The sequence below is a fragment of the Xenia sp. Carnegie-2017 genome, unplaced genomic scaffold (genome assembly GCF_021976095.1).
Source record: "Xenia sp. Carnegie-2017 unplaced genomic scaffold, XeniaSp_v1 HiC_scaffold_2, whole genome shotgun sequence".
In the NCBI taxonomy this organism is placed as follows: Eukaryota; Metazoa; Cnidaria; class Anthozoa; order Malacalcyonacea; family Xeniidae; genus Xenia; species Xenia sp. Carnegie-2017.
This window is the reverse complement of record NW_025813482.1, coordinates 9,222,590-9,250,529: the sequence shown is the minus strand read 5'-3', so window position 1 is coordinate 9,250,529 and position 27,940 is coordinate 9,222,590. Positions and strand designations below refer to the sequence as shown.

At 32.3% G+C, this 27,940-nt stretch overlaps 1 protein-coding gene across 2 annotated transcripts; it reads left to right on the top strand.

Moving 5' to 3' along the window:
• LOC124439930 (scavenger receptor cysteine-rich type 1 protein M160-like) lies at positions 1 to 27,781 on the top strand. 2 transcript variants are annotated; one of them, XM_046990227.1, is made up of 33 exons: positions 1 to 455; positions 793 to 862; positions 4,671 to 4,994; positions 8,030 to 8,356; positions 8,652 to 8,774; positions 9,296 to 9,613; positions 10,319 to 10,441; positions 10,962 to 11,087; positions 11,584 to 11,907; positions 12,274 to 12,396; positions 12,486 to 12,608; positions 14,719 to 15,042; positions 15,137 to 15,259; positions 15,383 to 15,505; positions 15,582 to 15,905; positions 17,046 to 17,369; positions 19,886 to 20,008; positions 20,336 to 20,458; positions 20,555 to 20,878; positions 21,635 to 21,757; positions 21,869 to 21,991; positions 22,090 to 22,413; positions 22,588 to 22,704; positions 22,778 to 22,900; positions 23,873 to 23,991; positions 24,062 to 24,129; positions 24,206 to 24,345; positions 24,600 to 24,715; positions 25,156 to 25,217; positions 25,454 to 25,614; positions 26,360 to 26,659; positions 26,952 to 27,103; positions 27,435 to 27,781. In XM_046990227.1, exons 2-33 carry the CDS (start codon positions 802 to 804, stop codon positions 27,525 to 27,527), a joined length of 5,781 nt encoding a protein of 1,926 aa, XP_046846183.1. In that variant the 5' UTR covers positions 1 to 455; positions 793 to 801; the 3' UTR covers positions 27,528 to 27,781. The 2 variants fall into 2 exon arrangements, with proteins under 2 accessions (XP_046846183.1, XP_046846182.1); XM_046990226.1 differs by lacking the exon at positions 793 to 862 and having other exon boundaries at positions 1 to 525.
• Positions 27,782 to 27,940: the final 159 nt, after the last annotated feature.

The window sequence follows — 27,940 nt, the reverse complement described above, 5'->3', positions numbered from 1 at the left end:
TAAAATTTACAAGGCAAAGTTAAAGTTTGATCATCTTGAAAAAAGATAAGAAATACGCGCAGCGGAAGTGTTAGATACATGTTGCGAACGACGTCAACATTCAAGGTGGCTCTGCTTATGAATTACGTGCGTAGGGAAAATACTTCCTCTTTTGACGATGAAGCATTTAGCTTAGCTAAGATGTGGAAAAGTGGTATTATAGCTAAAATGAGTCCTAACCCGAATCCTTGCAACATTTCGAGTCACTCTGACTCTTTGGATATTACCAAAGAATAAAGTTCGTTCAATATTTTACACCTTGCATATCTAATGCATAATTATATATTGTCTTGTAAATGTGTTTTCCGGATGAATGTTATTGCCTTTCGTTTGTTCGAAGTTCAGTCATGCGTTCTACGAAGAGCTGTTCTTAACATAACTTAATCATTTAGTTTTACTAAAGTTTGAAGTTACTGGTTAATTAAATGGCTTCTAGTACACTGCTGGTTTTTACTCTTATTTTCATAACGATTGTGAAAGCTAAAGGTAAGTCAATTACTCAAAGTACACTTTGCACATAGAGAAATATTTGATTAGTTACGTTAGGATTAATTTGTATCCTATAGAATTGCATTTTATAACAAACAAATCACATTCGAATACAACAAATAATTTGAAAAATAACGGACTATGAAAATTTGATTGTTGCATTTCGGCACTCCTTACTTTGTTGTTTGTCTTGTGTACTGTTAACGGCTGGACGCTTGCATGTGATCAGTGTATATGATGTTAATCTATACACTGAAGTTACTGGTTAATTAAATGGCTTCTAGTACACTGCTGGTTTTTACTCTTATTTTCATAACGATTGTGAAAGCTAAAGGTAAGTCAATTACTCAAAGTACACTTTGCACATAGAGAAATATTTGATTAGTTACGTTAGGATTAATTTGTATCCTATAGAATTGCATTTTATAACAAACAAATCACATTCGAATACAACAAATAATTTGAAAAATAACGGACTATGAAAATTTGATTGTTGCCTTTTTGCACTCCTTACTTTGTTGTTTGTCTTGTGTACTGTTAACGGCTGGACGCTTGCATGTGATCAGTGTATATGATGTTAATCTGAATGGTTGGTCAATGCGTTTTTATACATTTACTTTATATGTTGAAATGCCAGCGATAATGTATAAGTGTAAACAAAATTTTCATATTACTAAGTAAACTATGATTTAACAATAATTGCTGTGAAAACAGTATATACCTTGGTAAGAAAAACGATATTTGTTGTTTCAACGGACGTACTGGACATAGTTGCATATAATTGTGTACGTGCTTTCATCAAAGTAGTTGTTGGAACTTATTACGTTGTTTTTATTTCCAATGTTTTACCACGCCATCTTACTGTCTACTTCATATCGCTTATTGATTAATTTTTTTTATGTCATAAATATACTCCTACTAATGACATTGACTTACATTGTTTACGCAAACGTTAAACAAAGACAACATTGACTCACAACTCTTATTTTCTGCTTTCCTTTAGCTGAAAAGCTAACAGCTTACTACGTGCGCACTTGTAAAATTGTTTTTAGTTAAGAATTATTGAATCTATACTATTTCAACTTAACCCATTATTATTACGCAATTTTGGTGTTTTAGCACCAAAGAAACGCCAAACACAGCCGAAATTCACTAAGCAATATATAATTGACAATCTGATTGAAAAATTCCATGCAAATTATCCAATGTAGCTAAAAATCTAATATTTGAGGAAGTTATAAACAGACGTTCCATAACTTCCATTTTAATTTAAATTGTTGAAAAAAAAATTAAGGATCACGGACACCGGAAATACGCAACCTATTAAATCAAACAAAACAAAAAGTTAAAGACTTTTTTATGCATCACAAAAGAGAGAGCTCCGTATAGAATGCAGATACTAAAATATAATGCAAAAGGTTGTTCATAATCCAATGTCAAGAATATGTATCATATACTAAGAACGAACGATTGAAAATTTTTGTCGCCCATGAACGACGTTTTGCGCAAACAGAAACCACTGCAGTGACGAATTCTTGTGGACTTCCACCGCTGAATTGCTAAAAGGAAATGAGGAAAGGAGGAACGATTCTGCGATAGCATGAAGTGTATTCAATCTTCCTTTCATATCCATTTTTTGACATCCTTGAATTTTGAAAATAAGTTCTTTGCGTATAGTTTTTAAAGAGTTTGAAATTAGGTTGGCGGCATTTGAGAGTTAGAATTGATAAATCATAGTGTTATTGACAAATTATGTCTAGATGTTTGCAAAAAGACTGGTGCTGAAAAACTCAACTTAATGTTTTCCATCTATACCAGCGCCTTCGGTAGCGGATCTAGCAACATGGACTCGGTTTTGTTTTTATTATAAGATTGTTATCCTTCCGCGAAGTAGCAAAAACTTTTATTCCATTTGTAAGTTGAAGCCCACAGTTTCTTCAATGTCTCACCAGTCAGAAACAAAATGGTATCATCTTTATACTTTCTAATATTTTCTTAGCTTAAATATCGATTTCATTTATTTATATTATGAGTAGTGGGATAGTAGAACATTATAACATATACATTGTGAATTGTGACTGATTGAATTGAACAGAAAATTAGTAAAGTATTTTATCTCAACTAGTCAAACACAAAATCTTTTCAATAAAATAAAATGTAGAAATTTCGAAAGATCAATGCATAAAGCACACATTAAATATTTCCATAATTTAAAAAGTATCTACCCCACTCTTTTAACAAACAACCATATAAGCTTTGCTTCGGCAAATAACAATGACATCGGTCTGAATAATTTTTGATATCATGCTCAACCTCATACAATAATTGTTTATTAAATGCAGGAGCCCCAATATTTACTCTTAGTACAACACAAATGTTTTCGTGTTCAATCACTCATTGCAATCAATTGAATAAATCTTCTAAAGAAATGAATAATAATTTTTGCTGAAAATCAGATTGGGCTGGCTTAACAACTGATCAAATGTTAAGTCACTCCATTATTGTGGTCACTTCACCTGCAACAATCATTAAAACATCGCTCTTATTTTGCAAGAGCGTGGCGAAATACAATTGTCAATATGAAATTGTCACTGGAGTAAGATTGACGGGACATTGCCAAGATCAAAAGTGCGTTCCCAGAAACAATGTCAAAATATTTAATAATTTCGTAGCGATTTTCGCAACGTACACTTCCTTCACCCATTGGGATGTTTTTGTTATAAAATCAATAAACTCTTATGACATGAAGTATTGGCAGTATAAATTCACAGTCACACGGCTATCTCTGATCATTACTTTGGGAAAAAGTAAACGTCATTACGGTTATGTTGAAATTTCCTCATATACTCATGATTATTATTTTTGAGTGTGTGAGGCTTTCACGAATTTTGTGAGAATTTTGAGGAAAATTTACGGATTTTAGACATTTGCAGGCACTTCTCGACTTTTTACAGACTTTTCTCGGATGTGTACCGGATTCATTTAGTGATTCTTTCCTTGATTTACTCTGAATAAAGTTAAGGGTAGTACAGATGTATAGGATGTTAGTGCTATAAATAGTTCTTTACTTTTGACTGAAATTACTTTAGCCATTAGTTCAGTTGTTGAACTCAAATTTATTATGAGTGCTAGAGGTATTTTTTACCACTCCTGAGAAAGCATCTTAAATATCATCAATAATAGAATCAAATGCGGCGAAGATTGATGATTGTAGGGGGCCAATATTCATATATAAATGTTCTTTAGTGCCAGTTTCTGTTGAAATCAATTGTGATGATGGATTATGCAATTTAAGTATGTGCATATAGCCCCTTTCCCTACTCCCAAGAATTGTCAATCTGTTGCAACACTTTTCTTTCATTAACTTGTTTCAAGACAGGATTAAATTTAAAAAAATGATTTTTCCTATCAAAAGATGTAGTACGATATTGTTTTGCCTAATTGGCCAAAAGCGGAAAATATTTTCTCTTTAGATTATAAATGATAGGCAAAAAAGAGGCCTAATTTATTTGCCACACCTTTGTTGAGTTTGCTGCATAATTTATACATCATATACATATAGGAATTGAGCCATAATGCCATTCAAAAGTTGGATTGGATAAATACCTTTCATTGCATTCTCTTTTTGGTAAACGTTAAAATAAATTCAAATTTACCATTTTCCACGACTTTTTTAGGAACGAGGGTTGACAATGTTTCTTTTTAATTTTCATTAGCTAATGTGTTTATTTATCAATAATTTAAAAATCCTAAGTTGCTAAGTAAATTGAAGATAATTTAAATTTTTCCAGCATTTAAAAAGTATCTACCCCACCCATATAACAAACAACCATATATAATGAATTACCAAGCATGATTTTATTTTTTAGTCATAGGAACTTGTCATAAGTTGTGGCATTAAAATTTTTACATCACTGCTGTTATAGTCTTATTTCTATTGTTACAACGTCTGGTCATTGTTGCCTAAATTATTATGTAACGCAATGTTGCGTAGTAAATTATATAAATAGACCCGTGACACTTATCACTGTTTTTGATTGGCTCTGTAGTTGATTCCTTATATTTGACAACATCTATTTTTTGTTTCTCACATTTATGTGACCATATCAAAATATCTAACATCTTATTGAATTATTAAACAGAGCAATTATATGCCGTCAGACTCCAAGGACCAAAAAAGGACCATGGAACAGGACGAGTTGAAATATTTTACAATGGACAGTGGGGAACAATTTGTGATGACAGCTGGGATTTAAAAGATGCTGAGGTCGTTTGTCGTCAACTTGGTTATGGAAGTGCGTACAAAGCTTTACAAGGAAGTTTAGTTCCTGATGGTAAAGGAAAGATATGGTTAGATGATGTTGGGTGCAATGGAAATGAACAAAATCTTTCAAGTTGTTCTAATCGTGGATGGGGAAGACACAATTGTAGACATTCAGAAGATGCAGGTGTAGAATGTTTAAAAGGTAAAACTCTGAAGTAAAAGTCGAATTGAATCAATAGTCCAACAATGATGATAACAATACGAATTTTGCTTTATTTATTGATACTATTAATGATTAATATCCGAAACTAAATCCCAAAATTCCCATACAATGACTTCATTTTTGCTTCAGTTAAATGACAGTTGAATGACAGGTTATAATACAGGCTTCTCATAGTATATGAAATAAAGTAGCACTTCAGCTTGCATATTATAAAAGTTTCGACGCAAAGCTACCTTGAACAAAGTAAAATGACAAAAGAAGGCAATGTTTCAATCCTTGGATGTGAAAGACGTTGTGATGAAGTAATGAGTCAGTGGTGTAGGTAGCATCGATAATTTGGGGGAGGGCATGTTATAGTCCGCAGAAAAGAATTAATTTCAAAGAAACTTAATTCTTCCTAATCATCGAGCTAGTTTCGCCATCGTCACTGCGTAATGATGCAGTTTTCATTTTAGGAAAAAGCCAAAATTCATTAAAGTAAGATGATAGAAACTTATTTGAATATAATATGAGGACAGTGGACGTTTTAAAACGTAAATTACTTCAGTTAATAAAGAAATTGAATAAAATGCTTTTAATTATAATGGCAGATACGAGAGCTACTGAGCAAGTGTCAATCTGTAATATGAAAGCAGTAAAGCCAAAGTAAAAAAGTTCTACTCAAGAACTGCCGAGAAAAAATTAAGTGGGAATGCTGATAAGACTGAAAGAGTTTAATGTTGAAAAAAATTTTAACATCGTACATTGTACACAGTTTTTGATTGATGACCGACAACTTGACGTCAGATTTCAATACAATATTAGCTATAGAGATGGGTGGATAAAAAGATATTCAGATAAGACAATACGGTATGAAGTGGGACATGGAGGAAAAACATGTAAAACGTGTGAGAAATATAGGAGCGAGCAAAATAAGGTAATCACAACTGAAGACGATAGAGTACCCCTGGACATTTAAGAGAGCGTTTTTTTTTGTTAATCAGAACGCTTTCACCAAGAGGATGTTTTTTAGGGAACGTTTGAGCAAGAAGAAAGTATAGATGGTAATCGTGTGTTATGTAGATTGAAGTTTTTGCATGAGGGCTTATTCACTCAATTTTAAAATCAAGATAAACTTTAGAATTGCTTATTAAAGAATATTACGAACGGTTTCCTTGCCTTGTTAAAGTAGAGGATCTTTAAGTTCTCGGTTATATAATCACATCAAAGGTTTCCCTTGAATGAGGTAAAAATATTTTTAGCGCAACTAAAGTAGGATTGAAAGCGAGGAATAATTGAAAACGTTGTGAAACCTAGAGATCACCAGTTAAATTTATGAAGAAGTGGAATGGATCAATACATGCATGTGTTAAGTTAACTTAACAATGCGTCACACCAACCTATTGTGGAATGACTTGGCCGCTTGTACATCATCATTATCTGGTAAAAATGACGATTGTAGAGTTTGATTCAATCTTCTGATTAACATGGTTATTAGTTGTGAAAACCATGAAACGAGATACCAATATGAAATAACAAAAAGTCAGATATCCTTTGACAAGAAACGCTCCCATTTTATTACCAGCCATAAACTTTATTCTCCAGTACCTTTTTAAGTAAAAAATTTGCTGTCAAAAAATGCTTAGGACGTTTTTCCTACGTTTCTTGCCAAGAAAGAATAAAAAATGCAGAATATGGATAACGTACAAAAGGCAAAACTGTTTAGCTTTTTATGTAATGTTTACTATTAACTACCCGCCTTCTAAAGAAGTGCTGAGGTTCATTTTGTTGATAGCTGCCCCATCTACATAAATATTACGATTAAAAATAGCAGAACACGAAAAGCTCACGTACCACTAAAAATTTAGCAGAGTGATGCATACTTTATTGTCATGCATGCATAAAACGAGAATATATTGATGATCAGCTATCATATTTCTTCCAAAGGAAAGACATATTTCTGCTGTAATTAACTACATTGTAAACATTGTAATTTTGCAGCACTATCGATTCTGTTTTTTGAAGCAAATTTTATAATCCAAAACAACCGTTTTCGATCAAAATCGTGAACTATCGCTTTTGTTTGATCCAAAGAAAAAAAGTCGTTTAATTTTTTATCTCAACAAGTGTTTAGAATTTCTTTTATTGAATTTAGTAATGCTGCAGAAATTTTTTTCAGATATATTCGAAAACAAATGTTTCTGACCATTCTCCTATATCAATAAAGAACACTTTGTTGCATGGTTTTATTTTGGTAGTAGTAATACACCTTCCATATTATCTAATAACTTACATACTCAATAAGACGTGCAAATACCTCGTTTTATCGTCTTAATGCATTCCTTGTACAAAGATTTATGTACTCCATTTTGTTTACACACGCACAGTTTCGTTATGGTAATGCATCCCCACTGATCCAATGATGTACTTACTTTGTGCCATGAGTACTCCCTCATGTTGTTCTTGGTATTATATCCCCTATTATCCATAGGATCTAACATTAGTACTGAGGCAAAATACACAATTTTGGCAATATTTTGCCGTGAGAAGGACAACTTATTGATAAATAGTTTTCTTTATGATAACAAATATTGTGCCATCATCGTAATTCATAAAAAAAAATTGGAAAATGCAATCAGTTTCTATGGTCCAATCGTCGGACTAAAATGAACTGAAACTGTGTATCATGAAAGTGCTTTTTCAAAACATAGAAACTTTGTGTAAGCTCTTTTCCTGCTTTCCATACACAAAACATGATCAATCGAGTCATTATTATTAACATTTTATGTCGAATTGAAGCATATTTTGTAGGAGGTAAGACGCTTAATTCCCTGTTTTAAAAGGCAAATTAACAAGATTCAGAGAAACCATCCTCTTCTAAAAACACTAATGCATGGTGAAGATTATTGTAATTAGTTGTTGCCTGCTTGTAGAAGTCTTGTATTGAAATCTTTCTGTTTGAGAATATTTCCTATTTCGGTTTGGTTCGAAACAGAAATTGGCAAAGTGTTAAACAAAATGTTTTAATTTTCAAGATGTCCAAAAATGGTCAATCAGACTTCAGGGATCAACAAGCTCCAATGCCACAGGTCGTGTAGAAATATTTTACAAAGGAGAATGGGGAACAGTATGTGATGATGACTGGGATATAAACGATGCTAAGGTTGTATGTCGTCAACTTGGTTATAAAACAGCTCTGGCAGCTCTTAAAGGAAATGCTGTTCCTAGTGGTAATGGAACGATATGGTTAGATGATGTTAAGTGTACAGGAAATGAATTTTATCTTTCAAGTTGTTCACACAGATACTTGGGAGGTCATAACTGTAATCACTCAGAAGACGCCGGTGTAAAATGTTATGAAGGTAAACTTTTTTAGCTATTATAAATCATTTTCTAAAACAGAAATTATTATCTTTAAATTACCTAGCTAGACCAATTTTTTCATTGATGTTGTGTTTTTTTTCTGTGAATTTTTTACTGCAACAGCTACAAATTCTGGAAATGTAAATATATATGTCCCCCGGGATGGCACTTTGTTATACATTTTGTATATATATATTCGCAGTTAATAAAAAATGACATTCGGAGTTAATAAAATTTCACTTTGTTAATATTATTACTATATATCGTAACACATGTTAATGATTTTATTCATAGACGTTGATGAATGCTCCCTTTCTACTGATGATTGTCATGAAAATGCAAGTTGTATCCACACAAATGGATCATTTTCATGCAAATGTAACTTTGGGTTTTTTGGAGACGGAAAATTTTGTTCAGGTAGTTACAACAGTCGAGTGAAAATTAGCACCCAATATGATAATGATAAATATTCACATAATTTCGTAAAAGCACAATAGTCATAAGACATTTAAAATAGATGACCGCATACAGAAAATTAACAATACGTTGGCTGGCTATTATCATGACTCAAACGCTCTCATTGACAATCATGACTCAAACTCCTTTCCCTCACCTTTCATAGAAAAAATCATCAAATCCTATGACAATGACAAAAGAACAAACGAAGCAAACACTAGAGACAAACCTACTCCTACCCAACTCGAGATAACTCAACTGTAAATAACTATGCATAACTAATCTATACTTCCGTTTTGTCACTATATATATAATTTTGTATCCATTATAATATTGTATTCATGTAAACTTCCTATCCACTTCGCACTGAAGATGGCATAAAGTATGCCGAAACATGTTTGCTTTGAAAAAATTTGTCGTGTATTTTAAATGTTAGATAAATGCTCACTATCATAGATAAACAAATCCTTTTTTTTCTGTAGAAACAACTGTTGCGATTCGTGGACCAAAAAGTAAAAATGGTACTGGTCGTGTAGAGGTTTTTCACAATGGAGAATGGGGAACTGTTTGTGATGACATCTGGGATTTAAAAGATGCAGAAGTTGTTTGTCGTCAACTTGGTTATAAAAGTGCAAACAAAGCTTTACATGGAAGTTTTGTTCCTGATGGTAAAGGAAAGATATGGTTAGATGATGTTAGGTGCAATGGAAATGAGCAAAATCTTTCAAGTTGCTCACATAACAAATGGGAGAATCACAATTGTGCGCATTCTGAAGATGCAGGTGTAGAATGTTCTGAAGGTAATACATCATTAAATAATTTGAAACATTGTGGAAAAAAATGACTTTAGAAACGCTCTTATTGAAATGCTACATAATATATGATACATAGATCATTCTTCAACAGCATTGGCTAATGCATTTGAGATTTCTCTGATGAAAACTGTGCTCGTCTTACAATCTTAACAACTGTTGACGTTTTTAGACAGATATTTCCTGTCGACTCACATTTGCATCTCTGCCATCACTTCATAAAAATCTTGAGCTCACAATCTGCATGTTTTACTAGAATCATTCTAGTATTTTTTAAGAAAAGAGTTGTTAGAATTTCCTTTATTTCGTTTTCTTGTTCATTTTTTGACGTCGTTATTAAAAAGGAACGGCCCTTGCTCATTTCCTGTTTAATTCTATTTTAATTTAATTTTGGTTTGTTTACTCTTTAAATATCTTAAATTTCGTATTTTGTTGTAAGTTTAGTTTTCTCTGGTATTAACTTCTCAAGTAAACAATGGAGTTTATCGTCAGAAACCTGAGAACAGGAGGAAGACGGAAAGCCATGGTTTTTTAATTCACTACTCCCTAATTTTTGAGAAATAGATAGCCAGCTGACAGCCGATGAAGTTAAAGCATTTGCAATAGAATACTAGTGTGATTCAGCTTTGGATTCAACTAATATGAATAACGACGGCTTACGAAATAGATGGCATTATATTTTTCTATTAATAGATTTAGATGAATGTTCCCGAAACTTACATAACTGCAGCATCAATGCCCAGTGTGTAAACACGTTTGGAAGTTATAGATGCTTGTGTAAATCTGGTTATACAGGAAATGGAACTATTTGCAATGGTAGGTTTTTTGATGAAATTTTCTACTTGTTTATACAACATAATAAAATGTGCAATGACTAAAATTATATGGAAACCTAGCAAAAAGACAATGTGGAAAGCTGTTTTTATAATTAGTCGAGTGTAAGCTAGGGTTACTACATTTTTAGCTGCGTTTCCGTTCCCTAAAAAATTCACTCTTAATAATTGCAACCTGCTTCGTGGCGCGAGATTGTATGGAAAACAATCACTACTCAGAGCAGATGCAATGATTACAGATGTCATCAGAATAACCAGCCATCTAATATAGTTTGCTATGATTGTATTCTCTCGTTATGAAAACAATATATTGCAAAGGAAATATATAATGAGTATGTTCTGAAATTTGACTTGCCATGCACGCTCTTGATGTCTGACATATCACCAACAAATTAGGCTTCAAAATATATTTGTTTAAGTTTATATGTGCACAAAAAATGTTGTGTCCAGCGTTTGCTGTCATATCAAGTTTTACTGATTATAGTTTCATTTTTAAAATGTAGATATCGATGAATGCTCTTTTTCAACTGAAAATAACTGTCATGAAAATGCGACATGTATAAATGCTTTGGGATCATTTTCATGCAAATGTCTCAATGGTCATTTTGGAGATGGAGAATTTTGTACAGGTTTATTTAGACAGATTTACAGCGAAATATGAATTTTATGGTTGTAGTTTTGACTCATAACATAAGTTTTATTGCTATTAGCAGACATGCTAATTTTTTTGTCATTTTTTTAACATGTCATAAAAAAGTTTAGTTTGGTATGATAAGTGTGCTAATCATAACTTTGTTGTCAGAAAGAGAAGATTAAAAGCCCATTAGAAATAATTAAAAGGTTAAAACGTAACAATAGATTTTATCTTGTTTAGTTAAATTACTTTTCATCATCATCCTTAGTACTTATTATTGCAATAAATCATCGTTTTGCACACAAACATGTTTGAAAAATGTGATTAAATTTAGTATATTTAAATCCTTTGGCAACTTTTTACAACAATGTTCGTCAATTTCAATTGACCTCATTAAAATTGTATCATTATTACGCTTCTTAATTGTTTCTTCACGTATTGACGTTCAGGCTTGACAAACGCAGAAATCAATTCTTTTTATCTTTAAACAGACCAACTCCCGCCAGTCAGACTTCGAGGACCAAAAATTTCTCAAAGAGTTGGTCACGTGGAAATATTTTATAAAGGAAGATGGGGATTAGTATGTCGTCATGACTGGGATTTAAAAGATGCTTCGGTTGTATGTCGTGAGCTTGGTTATGGAAATGCTGTGAAAGCTTTATCAGTCAGTAACTATCGTACTGAAGTTTCAGAATATTGGTTTGATTATGTTAACTGTACTGGCAATGAACTTAATCTTGCAAGTTGTCTACATAGCAAATGGGGAAAAACAAATTGTGAAGCATCTGAACAGGCAATTGTAAACTGTTCAAAAGGTCTAGTTTTAATGCAATGTTTTCTTTATGTTAAATTAAGTAAAACATTTAAAATAGAAGACAAATTTTTTTCAAACAAACATGTTTCGGCATACTTTATGCCATCTTAAGTGCGAAGTGAAGTGAGTCAATATAGGAAGTTTACATGATAATATGTTATAGTGATAAAGTGGAAGTATCGAATAGTTATGAATAATTCTTTACAGTTGACTAAGGTGTTATAAAATGTTCGTATTAGGTTTTGTAAAAGAAGAAAACATGTTTGTTTTAAAGAAATTTGGCATATATTTAAATGTTTTATGACTATTGTGCTCTCACGAAATTATGGAAATTAAGAAAAATTGAAATTATTATTTTGCCTAATAGATTTTACAGAATGTTCGAAGCGATCAATCAACTGTAGTTTAAATGCAGAATGTAGTAAAATTATGGAAAATTTTTCATGTGTATGCGATTCTGGTTATACTGGAAATGGATCAATTTGTACAGGTGCGTTGTTGATGTTTTTGTGGTAACATTGTATCAAAAAGGCTTGTGCATAAAATGGTGGATACTTATTGATCATTTATGTTTTGTAGACGTTGATGAATGTTCTCTTTCTACTGATAACTGTCATAAATACGCAACTTGTAAAAATACCTATGGATCATATTCATGCAAATGTAACCGTGGTTATTTTGGAAATGGAGCGTATTGTTCAGGTAAAAAACAAAGAAGAAAACCAGACTTATGTTTGATTTCAAATGTATCAATGAAAAAAGTTGTAAGTTTGTTAAACCATTTTTATGTCTGTTTTAAAGTTTGGTAAAGTGCTCCTTTTAATGGGCTTTGTCCGTCGTTCAAAAGACTGGAGCGACTTACTTTGTGACGTCATGCGAGGGTTTCCTCATTACAAGATATATTTACCAACTACCTTGACCCCGATCCTATACTACGACGGGCGAGGTCCATTGAAAAGCTATTTAAGTCACCATAACAAGAAAACGATTTGAAATTTTTTACCGATTCGTTAGACATTACAGTAACAACAATAATAACATCAACGACAACATCGATAAAAAATGTTTGTAGATGTAGATCGTCCAGGTTATTAGAGTCCTAGAAGGACGTTTGATGTTGATTTAGACTGACGTTTCAACAACCTTAGTGGTAGTCATCTTCAGAGTCAAGTGAAGAGTAAACTTCAGGTTATCAGTATTTGTTATCTGGTTCATACGTCATAGTATTGTGTGTACAGGAAATGTGTTGGTGTATGGGTGTCAATTGTGCTCTGTCATCGTGGATTAGCCTAAAGTAAAGTGCTTGATTCGTTTGTTTGAAATTGTGAATAAGTCGATTGTAAGTTTTGGGTAATTGTTGTGATCTGTTTAGTGGGTTTTGTTCTAAGTTGGTATACCAAGTTGCTAACGTAACTTTTTGTCTATAGTCAGTGCTGTAAGTAATGAATTGTGCGGAATCCCAGTCAATGTTTTGTTTTGTAAGTCGGTAATTTTTGGCAATGTGATTTGTTTTGTCTTGTTTCTTAGTAGCTCGTTTGTGTTTAGTAATTCTTATGTTTAAGTTTCTGCCAGTTTCCCCAATATAGGAGGCATGGCAGTCGGAGCAGTTTATCTTGCAAACTGCATCTTGTCGCTCGTTTTTAGTTTTGACCTTGATGTTCGTTAGTATTTGTCGTAACGTTGTGATTGGTTTAAATGCGACACGTATGTTGTATGGTCGTAAGATACGTAAAATAGTCTCAGACGTACCTTTGATGTAAGGTATCGTTGCTGTTGTCACTGAGTTGTTCGTGTCGTTGGGTTCGTTGGGTTTGTATGTGTTGCGTTTGATGAATTTGGAGGCATTTTTATTGTGTAGAGCGTCTGGTGAATAACAAATGATTTGTGCACGTCTTGTTAATGTTCTGTTTGTGGTGGCTTTGTGTGATGTAGGGTTGTAAGATGATTGGTCTAGTAGTCGGTCACTATGTGTTGGCTTGCGATAAACTGTTGTTCGTAGTTTTTAATTGTCATGTTTGATTAAACAGCCAAGAAAGGAAGAGTTCCATATTGTTGAACATATTTGTTAAATTGTATGTGGCTGTTCTGTTTGTTGATATGAGTGTGAAAGTCATCAATCTCGTCTGCGTATAGCGCTGTGATTGTATCGTCCACGGTCTAAATTCCAGCATATCTGACCGCAGTCCCGAATTCTATTGCTAAATACTTAATCGAATAGTTGTTTTGTTTTGTTTTGTTTCGTTTCGTTTTGTTTTAAAAATATCAGCGAACTTCTGATTGTAATAACCTATTTTAAATAAATTTTGAGTTTTCATTGAAAATGAAGGGCAAACATTTACTTGGCTTGAATCTGACTAAGCAACAAAATAATATTGTTGCATTCAGTATAAAATAGATACCTTATTTACCGTTTAGGTCGGTCAGGATAGAAAAATATTTTTCTTCTGTCTATTGGGAAGATATTTTTCTATCCGGATCTCATAGCCGATAAATAACATAATCAAATAACACTTCTTTCCGCTTAATATTAGTTTATTCATCGATGATCAATGAAATATCTCCTTCTGAAATAGTATTGCAGCACTTTGAGTTTTTAACTATTTTGTTGGAAATGAAAGCATTGTCGTATGTGATATTTTCTTCTCAAGAAAAATTTAATATAAATTTTTATAAGGAAAAGCTCTTATGCAAAGTATTTGAATACTCAACTTCAAGAACCCTGAAGAACTTTTATTGAAAAAGTCAATGGCTGTCGTTTTAAAATAGAAAAAACGTAGCCACTTACGCATGCACTGTTTTCCGCTATTAACAGACGGGCCTCCACCTGTCAGACTACAAGGACCAACGAGTTTCAATGGAACTGGTCGATTAGAAATATTTTATGAAGGAGAATGGGGAACAGTGTGTGATGATAATTGGGATAAAAAAGATTCATTGGTTGTATGTCGTCAACTTGGTTATAAAGGGGTTCTAAAAATCCTGAAAGGACGTAGCTTTCGTATCGGAACAGGAAAAATATGGTTAGATGATGTTTCTTGTTTTGGCAATGAAACAAGTCTTTCAAAGTGTTCACATCGTGGTTGGGGTAAACATAATTGTGGGCACAGTGAAGATGTTGGTCTGGTATGCTCAAACGGTAAATTTTGTTTGAACATCTTTTAGGAGAATAGTTGAGACCATTTCTCATTGATTTTCATAATATCTCAAGATCTTGTTGTTTTTTCTAATAGATTACGATAAATGCTACCTGGAATTGCACAATTGTAGTAGAAACGCTTTATGTACAAATACAGGAGGAGGTTTTACATGCATGTGTAAATCTGGTTACACTGGAAATGGATTTCTTTGCACAGGTACGACGGTTATGCTATTATGGTTGTTTTTCAAACTTCTTATTCTGTGTTCACGAGGATATGGACAATTTTTATCATGAAATTGATGCATCGAAACATTTTCCTTTTTTTATTCATTTTAAGACATCAATGAATGTTCTCTTGCGGAGGTTGGATGTCATCAAAATTCAGTCTGTAGCAACACTGATGGTTCATATTTATGTAATTGCAATGATGGTTATGTTGGAAATGGAACTTTTTGTTTAAGTAAGTTAGGAAAGAAATTTGGCAGTAATTAGCTACTCTGTTGTTATAACAAACTTGTCTTTATTTTTTTCTTTAGAACATCCTCAAACTGTAAGGCTTCAAGGACCAAAGGCTATTCATGGCACTGGTCATGTTGAAGTGTTACATAATGGAAAATGGGGAACAATTTGTGATACGAACTGGGATTTGAAAGACGCTGAGGTTGTATGCCGTCAACTTGGTTACGTAAGTGCATACAAGGCTTTAAAAGGGCAATATGTTCCCTATGGTAGAAGAACAACTTGGTTAGATAATGTTTATTGTAATGGCAAGGAATCAAATATTTCAAGTTGTTCATTTAAAGGATGGAAAGTCAGGTTTTGTAGTTCGCGCAGGAATGCTGGGGTTGAATGTTCTAAAGGTATGAGAAAGTTTTATATTAGTTATCATTTTATGAAAAACAAGTTTAATTTCTTTAAAAATTATGTACAAGTACTAGAATGTATAGCCATATTAGTAAATTTTTTCTTTATTTGTGTTGTCAGCAAATAGTACTTGGTTGTGCTTTAGAACAACGAAGATTAATTGAGGTTTAGGGACACACGCAATGCCAGCGTTCAAAAATGACAGATTTATTAATTATTCTATATTTAATGATGCGTAAACGTGAATTTTCCCGCAATTTCCACTTTTAAAGAAAAACAACAAACTAGCAAACCTGATGATTAAAAATATTATAGAAAATGACAAACTAAAATGAGTACGGTTTTCTGCCTTAATTACTATACCACAATGCATCTTGCGCGTGCAAATGCTCAGTTTTATATTATATATTCACAATTGCGCAAGAAAGAAAATTAAAAATTATTGCTTTTATTATTGATAAGATGACAAAAAACTGTAATTCTGATTGAGAGTTTGGAAGGACATTATAGGCTAGAACTTTACCGACAAAAAATTCTATGTTTATGAAAAAAAATTTCAATGAGCATGTCTGATCTTTGCAAACTTTGGACTAAAGAATGTCATTTATTATCAAGTAAAAGGAGAAAAAGCCCCTTGTATAAAAAAGGTTTACTACAGCATATCGTAACTGGGCTCTTCGCTTAGAATGTCATTGTTTTGGGGGTTTCAGAAATACCTTTCTTTCCGTATGGCTGTCTATAAAATACTGCCAGTCGGAAACTATTGTTCTTAAAGATTAGGATAGTCATTGTACAATGTGAATAGCTTTGTGTTCATTTGCTAGAAAGACAATCAACAAAGTTAATTTTCTAAAGAAATAAATAATAATTTTCCTGGAAAATTTGCATTGTAGAAATTTGTTTGAACGACTTTCTTTTTGCGTTTTTTCCCAGCAATTGTGAATATAGGATTTTAAAAGAAGCTATTGCTTGTGCGAGATGCATTGTAGTATATCACCAGTTTTTGGGCTTGTGGTTAGAAATATTTGAAAAATCTCAAAGGTTGGTAATCAAATTAACAGAAAATAAATAATCACAAAATTTAAGAAAAAGTATAACAAGATTAAACAAGATATTTTCTTTCTCTGTGTGCACAGACCAACCTCCTTTGATCAGACTTAAAGGACCAAGACGTTCAAATGGATCTGGTCGTGTGGAAATATTTTATGATGGAAAGTGGGGAACAGTTTGTGATGATTACTGGGATTTAAATGATGCTATTGTTGCATGTCGTCAACTTGGTTATCAGTATGCATCTAAGGCTCTAAAAGGAAATGATGTACCTACTGGTAATGGATCAATATGGTTAGATGATGTTGATTGTACTGGAAAGGAGATGTATCTTTCAAGTTGCAAACATAAGAAATGGGGAATACATAATTGTAACCATTCTGAAGATGCTGGTGTTGAATGTACTAAAGGTAAGTAGTATTATTTCATTTTTATCATAATTACTAAGTTATAAGTGCAACTAAAGATTTACAACTTTTTAGCTACCATTCCGTACTTATGCTTGCCACGCAATTTCTTGTTTGTTTCAAACTTTCCTGCATGCTTCTATATAGCTCTATAGAAACACAAAATATGTTGTTTACAGGTGCCTAAAAAAACTGCTCATTTTCGAAGTCAGCCGACATTTAAACTATGCATGATTGAGAAATAAAATGATTCCAAACGAGGTGTAAAATCAATTGAAATGAATTGCATGCATGTTATTTCCAATAAACATGCATTGAAACGTGAATAGTTTACTCAGTTTTAGCGTCAAAACATCATATCAAATGCACGATAAAAATATTAAAGTTCGTTTTGATCAATAGTAACTGCGAGCTGGCTAACCACAGCCAGTAATGTAATTAAATACACCTCAGCCAGTTGCACTGTGAAGGGAGACTACTGTTTGTTTCATATACTGAGGGAAAAAGGGAAGCTCAGTAAAACAACGATTTAAAATGAGCGATACAAACAACAAAATCGCATACTGAACAATCATTTGCGCAGTACAAACCATAATAAGAGAAATACAAATGTCTTTTAAATAACATATCATATTCAACTTAACGAGATGAAGCAATTCAAAATTGAAGCATGTTGGGCAAGTGCAGGCCTGTAAAGGATTCTTGAAATGCTGCGGAAATTTGCCCAAATCTTTTTTCTGAAAAACTCAAGCGGATTTTTACTGACACTGCAGTTAACGTTTGTGCAGAGTGATTTAGTCAAGTGTTTAGCGTCGTTTCCATTGATACAGTTGGTAGTCCTATCTACCACGATGCTTGTCTACAGAAAACATCCAGAATGAATAATGGGTTTGTTTATCCGGAGCAGCCAAACAATCAATCAGGGGCGAAACTAAAACGCTAGTTGGGGGGGGGTGAATATTCATATATGAATTTTTAATTTTAAATGATTTTTAATTTCAAAAGATATCTGCAGGGCAGAGCTGATTGTATGAATATTCCTCCCCAATAGCATTCTAGTTTCGCCCATGCAGTCAGTAAGTGCACCTACATGGGAAATGTTAAATGCACCTTTCTGTTCAATTGAATATGATAATATCTTCAAATGGCATATTTTTTTATTGTCGTTTTTATTGCGTTATCCATACGAGCTTTTGTTGTTTGTATCGCTAACTTTAAAAATGAAAAATGGCATAAGAGCAAGTCCTTGCTTTATCGAATTTCCCTTGATACTTGAAGCTACTGAAACTTGAAGCGTACGAAACACCTTAATGAATAAACTCTTGCTCTTAATGAAGGACAAATGCTGTAATAATTAATTTCGCAAGATCAAGGAAGATGTGTAAAGTACATGTCCAGACTGTTCCAGAGTTCAGTGCAACAGTATTTGATGGCCTTTGCGTTGTAGTCAATAAACTTGACAAAGTGTGCCTATCAAATACAATCTTCCTACATGTATTAAACGTATTTTGCTCAAGAAAAAATAACGAATCATCATTAGCACATAAGCCTGGGAATGAGCTAGTCTTTTCAAGTGCCAGCTCAATGTTATGTTACCGTGTCATTCAGTAACGTGTGCTATTCGTATTATTAACAAAACCAGAAGGAAATGTCCTTTTAAATTATTACAAACAAACGACCTTCACTTGCTCGACAAAATGCCAAAAAAGTAGTCCAACTGCAGTTGCATGTGTTTATTATAGTTGTTCAATTCAATGATTTGTTGATTTGCTATTGTACGCTATTTGTATTTGTAAAGTCATTGCTATATCTTCATACTAACTATGCTATCTTTTTCTGTGCCATTTGAGCTTTAGTTAGCATAAAATATCCATGGTCAAAGCTCAATTTTGTATAAGCAAACCGTTGAAATTCGTAGTATGAAATTATTTGTATTTGACTGTCGTTTGTCATACAATTTAAACTTTAAACAGCATCTTTTAGTGTCAGCACTTTTAACTCATCCTTTTATTCTGATAATGTTTGAAGGTTTTGGTTTTAATTTGACTATCATGAAGATTGCTTGTGGAGTTAGGATTTATTCTTGATAGTGTTATTGATAGCAATAGATAAGTTCAAAGAGGCATTTTTTGTGTTTTATGAATTTTTTTATTTTATCGCTGAGCAAAACACTTTTTGCTAGGATACAGTAAATCATTCTGTATTAATTTATGTATTTGAAGTAAGCTACATTTTTCAAATACCAATAAGACAACACAACATGTTATGTCAAGAATTTGTTGTCTAAAGGTTTTTTTAGTATTTTCAGATTGAAAATACCAATTAAACACAAAATACCAGTATTTGCAATACATTATTATACAAAAATATTGGCATTCGCTTTTCGCCTGCCATTTTTCTATCCACCAGTTTTTCTTATGATGACATTTGTTATTTGTTTGGTTTTTTTACTAAGTTTTGACGAAAGTAACTTATTTTTTAGTGAAATATTTCAGATATTTTATCTTATCAACATATAGTTTTGAATGAATGCTCTAAATCGTTACACAATTGCAACTACAAAGCTCGATGTATTGACACAGTGGAAAGTTTTAAGTGCGTGTGTCGTCGTGGCTTCACAGGAAATGGAGTGAACTGTAATGGTAGGTTAAAGTAGAACATGCAGCGAATATAATTCGTAAAAAAATTATGCATCTCAAAAAAATTTGCCATGATTTTTTCATGACAAATTCATCAATTCATGTTTTGTTCCACTCGGTTTTGCCTAATGATTAATTGTAAAACTTAACATTTAGATTTTAGTATGTATTTACAAAACGAAAGACGCCTTGCATAAATTTTCATCAGAATCTTCTTTCAGTCATTTTCAATTAATATGCAGAATCATATTTCCTGCACAAAATTCAATGGAGATACATTAGGTTTGTTATAGTATTCCATATTTCAACTAATATAAAACCTTTTTCTAGATGTCAATGAATGTTCAATTTCTACTGATAACTGTCATGAAAATGCAACGTGTTACAATACACAGGGATCTTATTCATGTAGATGTAAATCTGGATATTTTGGAAATGGGACATATTGCACAGGTGAACCAATAATATAGTACCATAACACAGTTAAATTTAGGTTAAGATAGAAGACATGCTCTGAAAGCCAAGATTTTTATTTTCATCTTTTAACAGACGAACGTCCTCTTGTCAGACTTCAGGGACCAAAAAGTTCAAATGGAACTGGTCGTGTGGAAGTATTTCATAGCGGAGAATGGGGAACAGTTTGTGATGATGGCTGGGGTTTAAGTGATGCAAAAGTTGTTTGTCGTGAGCTTGGTTATAGAAAAGCTAAGAGGGCTCTACAAGGAGGATCAGTTCCTGATGGACGTGGGAAAATATGGCTAGATGATGTTCGTTGCAATGGTTATGAAAAGTATATTTCAAGTTGTTCCCATAACGCATGGGGAAGACATAATTGTGGACATTCTGAAGATGCTGGTGTGGAGTGCTCAAATGGTATATTGTTTTTATAAAACATTTATGTTGAAGAAAATTTAGTATAGACTATTTCATATCTTGCAGTTTTTTGGGTAGTCGGACTTTTGAACATTGACAAAAAATACCGTTTTGTGCGTTCGTCACTTTGTCGGATAAATATCGCAAGCTGTTTTGCTAACAATTTTTATTTCATTCTGTCCATTGACTTCATAAGATATTAAGATATTATTTAAATGCAGGCTCGTAAGCGATCATATAAATATAAGCTATTTCTCGTTGTAGCGAACGGTACTAACTTGTACTTGGTACGATGTACTGTCTGGTATAAAGTCAAATTCAACATTATTTGCATTGTTTGTACATTTTTCGCTTTACTCATATAGACTTACAATACTCTGTTGGTGAATTTAAACAAACGCTGAAAGCAAATGAAATTATTTGGCTTCGAATACAGTGCGAAATACAAATATTTTTAGTGTGGATTGCCGACTTACAAATTTATTTGAAATGAAATATGATTAGCAAAAATGGTTTTCAGTGAAAGTCCTTTAAGACACGAGAGTCCTAATTGACGTAGGCAATATCAAATATACAGTTTTATTTTAACTATGTTCATAGATAATCTCCCTAATTTAGTATTTAAATATTTGACAGGCTACCCACATGTATGCAATGCGTACCTATTGATGTCATTGCTCACACTGTCTTTTATAAAAAACCAACAACAAATTTAATGTCAATTACAAATCAGTTTCAATTAAATTTTACTTATAGAATTCGATGAATGTACTGCAAACGTACACAGCTGTAGCATTAATGCAGAATGTGTCGACACTGTACAAAGTTTCAAATGTATTTGTAACCCAGGCTTTACAGGGAATGGGAAATATTGCGATGGTAAGTTTGTTTTAATATGTATAAACACGTTTGCATGAGTTTCAGGATATTAGTTATCTTTTTTAAATATTTATTTTCAGATAATTTTGAGGTTTTACTATTTATTTTTAGACATCGATGAATGTTCTCTTTCTACTGATAACTGCCACCAAAACGCAACTTGCATCAACAACAAAGGATCATTTTCATGCAAATGCAACTTTCGTTATTTTGGAAATGGAACCATATGTTCTGGTAAAGGTCAATTTTTAGAAAGTGTTTAGAAAAAATAATTTCAAGGTTTTGGTGATTATCTATAAACAGTACATTGAGTTATTTTATTTTTTAACAAGACCAAGTACCTCCTCTAAGATTGGAAGGACCAAAAAGTAAAAATGGTACTGGCCGTGTTGAAATTTTTTATATGGAAGAATGGGGAACAGTATGCGACGATGACTGGGATTTAAAAGATGCTGAAGTTGTTTGTCGTCAACTTGGTTATGATTATGCAGTGAAAGCTCTACCAGGAAGTCATACACCAAATGGTCATGGAAAGATATGGTTGGATGATGTTAAATGTACTGGTAGTGAACCAAATTTAGCAAGTTGTGTAAATAACAAATGGGGAAGTCATAATTGTGAACATCATGAAGATGCTGGTGTGAAATGCTCTAAAGGTAAAGTTTTCTTTATCATTGTACCTATAAATACTTCATGATAGGTTTGTTGTTTGTCATAAAAAATGATGAAAATCAATGTTATCATCTTTAAAGATTTTAACCGTATTAACAAGCATTTGGAAACCAAATCATCACTATATCTTATTAAATGAAATAATAATTTTACATTAGATTTTGATGAATGTTCTCTTCAGTTGCACAACTGCAGCAGTAATAGTCAATGTATAAACACAATGGGAAGTTTTTCATGTATTTGTAAATCTGGATACACAGGATTCAATTGCACAGGTAAGATGTGTTTAACAGGAACACCCTTTCTAGAATTTCTATTTAAAACAAAAGGTTTTTGTGTCATTTGTAGACATTAACGAATGTTCTCTGTCTACTGATAACTGTCATGAAGAAGCAACTTGTATCAACACAAAAGGATCATTTTTATGCAAATGTAAACCTGGTTATCTTGGAGATGGAACGTTGTGCGCAGGTAAGCATTGATGTAGCCTGTGTCAAACTCCACTCTCCTTAGTGATTGGAAAGTGCATTATGCTCAAATGTCTTGTCCAACAAACCAGAGGAAAATTATGTAAAATGAATTATGATTCATTGCTAATTATGATTTATACGAACTAAAAACATGGTGGCCAGAAGAACAGGTGAAAGCGATATCAAAACTTGTAGATTGCGTGACTAGATTTAGAGTCGGAAAGATTTCAACTTTGTTTTTCAATTTGGAGAGTGAAATTTATCGACTTTGAATGTATATTCAATGAAATCAAAAGCCTCTTTATTTTTAAACACATTTAAAAGGAGCTTGCTACAACAAGATTAAGACATGAAAAAGTTTATAAAATCAATAACTTTCATGTGTTACATGTTCCATAGTGATGTTATTTGTAATTTATGATCGTTCTCAATGATGTGTAGTTGAAAAAAACGCCATGAATATGAAAACAATTCTTGAATTGCAATTATAAGGACTATCTTATTGTTTAAAATAGTTCTGGAAGATACTGAAGTACTGAGTCAACAGACATTGTGAATGATTTCTTCATAATCATGTCAATCTATGATATTGTAGCGTAAATGCGAATTTTTCTTTCTCATGAGCTCCCTTGTGACAAAAAAACATTATTAATGGCGTTTAATTAACATCCACTGCATTGAATAAATGCTTTTCTATTTTTATGACATCTATAAACAACTGAATTCCAAAGGTAGGGACTCAACAAAACACAAAAGAAAATTTGTCTTTCCACCATTTAATTTCTATAGTTGCTGGCTTTTGGTACAAAAATGGCGAACGCTAGGTATAGAGTATATTACGAAGAGATATGGCGAGTAACTCGAACTCAACAATTTGCAATATTTTCATTTTCATTTCGTGCATATCTCTTGCTACTTTTGAGAAAAGTCTAAATTCAAAAATCCAGTTAAAATTTCTCATGTGCCTTTTCAGAGAAAAATGACAAGAAGTACAAGCTTAAAATACGGTTGACAAATCATGAGTTTTCAGAAAGTTTGTCGGATTCATCTTCAAACGAATACAATAACTTGAAGGAAAAAATAGAAAGAGCGGTAAATATTTTTTTGTTTTCGACTGAGACTTGAACTTCTTGTTTCCTACACAATTTTCAACTTTTTTTAGCTCGACAATATATTCAAGTTGTGTGTTACAAGTTTTTGGTACATTGATGCAAGAGTTCTTGCATTTCAGTAAGTTTCTATCTTTGTTGTTTTTGCGTTTAAATGTTTTGTTCTTGCAATAAACAATAATATTGCTGCTTCATAGGAAAGGAAGTACAATTGTATCTTTTCTCGTGCTCTTGAAACGTCAATTTAATCTTGATCCTCATGAACTTGTAAAACAAATAAACAAAGTTGACACAATTGCTGGATACAGTTTTGACAAGTTCTTTACAAACTTGCAAGGTATTTTGAGTTCTTTTCATAAAGAAAGTTTAAAGATTTATGTGTCAGTAAGTGTCTGTATAAGAATCCAAATTAATAAACAGTTATATCTCTCTCTATGTACGATTGATTAACTGGGACTGGACGCGGCAATTTGCCATTTTTCGGTTTTGCATTTTTGGCAATTATTTATTATCTATTCATCGAATTATTAGCTGTAAGTACTTAGTTAGCTAAAGCGTTGCAGGGTGGAAATGTTGTTTACTGTTTTGCAGCAGTTCGTCTTGATGTTGAGATGGAAATTAAACTGCCAATTAATATCTTCGACAATGTACCAAAGAGTGAACCACCAACTTATGAAAAATCAAAAGGAGCACGTATTTATAGTCAGGTATAATTGCTACTAAATATTTTAGTAAAATATGAAAAACACCCTTGGTTAAAACAACAATGGTATATAGGAGTCAGGATAATGAACTTGTATGTCTGAACTTAAATGCATGTGTTAAGTTTTCGATGAACAGGAAATGAGAATTAGGGATATAAACTGGCGTCTAACTGAAATGCCATGTTTTTTTTGCACGTATTTATTATTATTTTTTTATTTTATGATGTAGATGGAAGTGCAGTTATCTATAAAAGTGGATTTTGTTTCGGATTATTTGAATGTTCACTTCGTGATCAATTGATGACTATGCACTTCATTTGTTTAAGATTTCTTTAGGATCATTTTGATTTTGCTTTCCAAGACCATTAAACAAATAATTAAACTACAATATAAATATATCAAGGACAAAAGTCAAAAGCAAAGCTATCGATATTTTTATTTAGCTTTACACGTTTTTCAATAATACGCCAGGATTCAACGATGTGGAAAATTTGGAATTCAAAAAGTGAGTACACAATATAGTTGAACATACGAAAATGCATTTATAAATTAGCTAAAACAAATGACACTTTTTTAAGATTGATATCATTCAGGCATGCTTATGATTCCTTCACTAAATTCTAGTTAATGAATGTGTTTTTTGCAATTGAAAAAATAGTGGTATGTGCTAACTGACACAGGATAATGTTGAATAAATTGTTTTTGTTAGTATGGCAATGTGTTGTTTTGTGTGCGTTGCAGAAATCATGGTATCCAGGTGAATTTTGCAGTCAGTTTCTTTAAAACAGCAAATGAGACAATAGATGTTGTTGCAGTAAACGTTGGTCGTAAGATTATCAAACAGTTAAAAACTGGTCTCATTGGCGATGTCAAGGTCAACACAGAATTCTTAAGATTAAAAGGTCAATAAACTGTACATTTTTGCCAAAAACCCAAAACGTACACACTATTATGTTTTGAGGAAATAATTTCTAAAGTTAAGAGTTAAATTATTATGAATTGGACTTTTAGACGTCAATGGGTTTTTTTCACAATCGTGTATATTTTCGAATGCACTCATGAAAACATCAATTTTTGTACCTGAAGATATATTCGTAGATAAGTTTGTATTCAAAAGACTTATTGCACAATTTCTATAAATTATCATGTAGCCAGCAAAAATAGTTGGTCTTTCTTTACAAAGTATACAACACCTACGAGTAAGGAAAATTTAGGTTTTTAGGATTTGGAAACTTTACTTCAATCTAAGTCAGTGTAGTTAAACAAAAGAGCGACATTACAATATTTTCTTTGCTTATGACTTAGATAGAAGATACGTTCCCTCTATATTATTTCAATACTCTGACCAATGTTTTGCTAATTTCATAACCGTCTTAATCATTAAAATATACACAAATGCCTTCCATCTGAAAATAAAACCGTGAACGTACACCTCTGCAGGTTGGTAAATCAAGATTGATTGTTTCAATGAAAATTACATGAAGTAAAACAGTTTTGCACTGCGATTTTGAAAATTATTGCATTATCATAAATAAATATGACATAATCTAAAGTTTGCAGACGTATATTAAGATACTAGTTTCTATTACCGCAAACTTAAAATGAAAAATTTTATCAATATTTGGTAATGACTTATTTCTGTTTTAGTGCAACCTCCTTCCCCTCGGAATGTTAGATTCTCAAATGTAAAGGAGACTTTTGTTTATGTGGAATGGGAACAGCCAGATCTTTATCAATATTTCTCCATTCGTTCATACTTCATCAAGTATCGAGAATATGGTAAAAATACATGGTTCAACAAGTCCCAAAGCACAGATATTGGAACGAAAATGCAACTGGATGGTTTGGAGAGCGACACTAAGTACACAATAAAGGTGATAGCTAAGAGTGATTACGGTTTGGGAAAAGAAAGCGACGGAATACAAGTAAAAACTTTAAAAGCAAAAGGTATTTGTATTATTCATAGTGAAACGTTGAAACGTTATTTTTTAGTTTATTTTTGTTAGTTAAGCATGTCTATGCTTCTTGATATGTTTCTTGAATTTTGTATAAATGGTAAACATCAACAAATAAATTTATACTTTTCATTTTCATCAATCACTTTGCACTAGAAAAGCAGTCTAAGAACCCTTATATACTTTTTCATCGTGCGAACATGGTACAAATTAAAGTGCTACACAAAGTTAACTCTAAATTGCTTCAAAAATTATATTCTGCGTAAATTTAACCTTTTTTCTAGGAATGTCACAGTGGTATTATCTTGGTCCAATTGTTGTCGTTGTCTCTTTAATTGCTTTAATCGTCATTATATATTTGGCAAAATGTATGACTTCCAGAACATGGAACAAAGGCAGACATTTTGATAGATTTCACAATGACATCGATGAAAAAGTAAGACACGTTTTAAAATAATGTAAAATTATATTTTATCAGCTGCTGTATCTGAAGGAACAATGTTGTATTCTATTGTAACGTAAAACATAACACAATATTATAATATTGTAAGGCTTCTTAATTACGAATAAAAATTAGCCATATACATATCGCAGTATCTGTCTATTACCAAAACAATGAGTTTTCTAGAAATCTGAGGCCTTACAAATAACTTCTGGGTTATGAAATTGACCCATTGTTTTATACCAAACCTGTTTTGTGGATGTTGGATAGTAATGTTTTGCTTGTTTTGATTATTGATTATTTGATTATTGTGATGTTTTTTTAGATATCTTTACCACTAACTGAAGTGCGGGAAGCAACTAGATCGACGACTTCAAGTGACGCGAACATGCAGACACCTTTGTCTGCAGACTTTTGATGAATTTTAGAATTTCTTACGCTTAATTAAAGAATCAAGTAGTGATGTTAGAATTGGTATGAAAGGAAAGGCTGAAAGTCTCTCGTTGCGACTGTGGGAAATTGTAGTTGTTGTTCATTATTTTTCTTAGTTATTTTTACTATACTTAATTATTCAATTTAGTAAAGCTGCTGTAGTTTAAGTTTTGTAACTGAGTTATTGTTTATTGTATTACTGTATGAAAACTGCTTGAATTAGAATGATGAATAGTTAAATTTATGTTTGCATTTCAGTTTTATCATAGAAACATGTAGCAACGAGCTGAATACTTTCATCAAACTGACATTATACACAATACATAGACATGTGGTTAGTGACAAACAAGTACACAATATAAGCATATCTATTTCACGGAATTGCTGTAATCAAGGAAT

What these genes read in the sequence shown, in the direction of transcription:
- LOC124439930 (XM_046990227.1), top strand. Translation starts at nt 802, where the DNA reads ATGGCTTCTAGTACACTGCTGGTTTTTACTCTTATTTTCATAACGATT. An exon ending in AGGTGTAGAATGTTTAAAAG is followed by an intron (nt 4,995 to 8,029) that starts GTAAAACTCTGA and finishes TTAATTTTCAAG; the next exon opens with ATGTCCAAAAATGGTCAATC. An exon ending in AAATGGATTTCTTTGCACAG is followed by an intron (nt 15,260 to 15,382) that starts GTACGACGGTTA and finishes ATTCATTTTAAG; the next exon opens with ACATCAATGAATGTTCTCTT.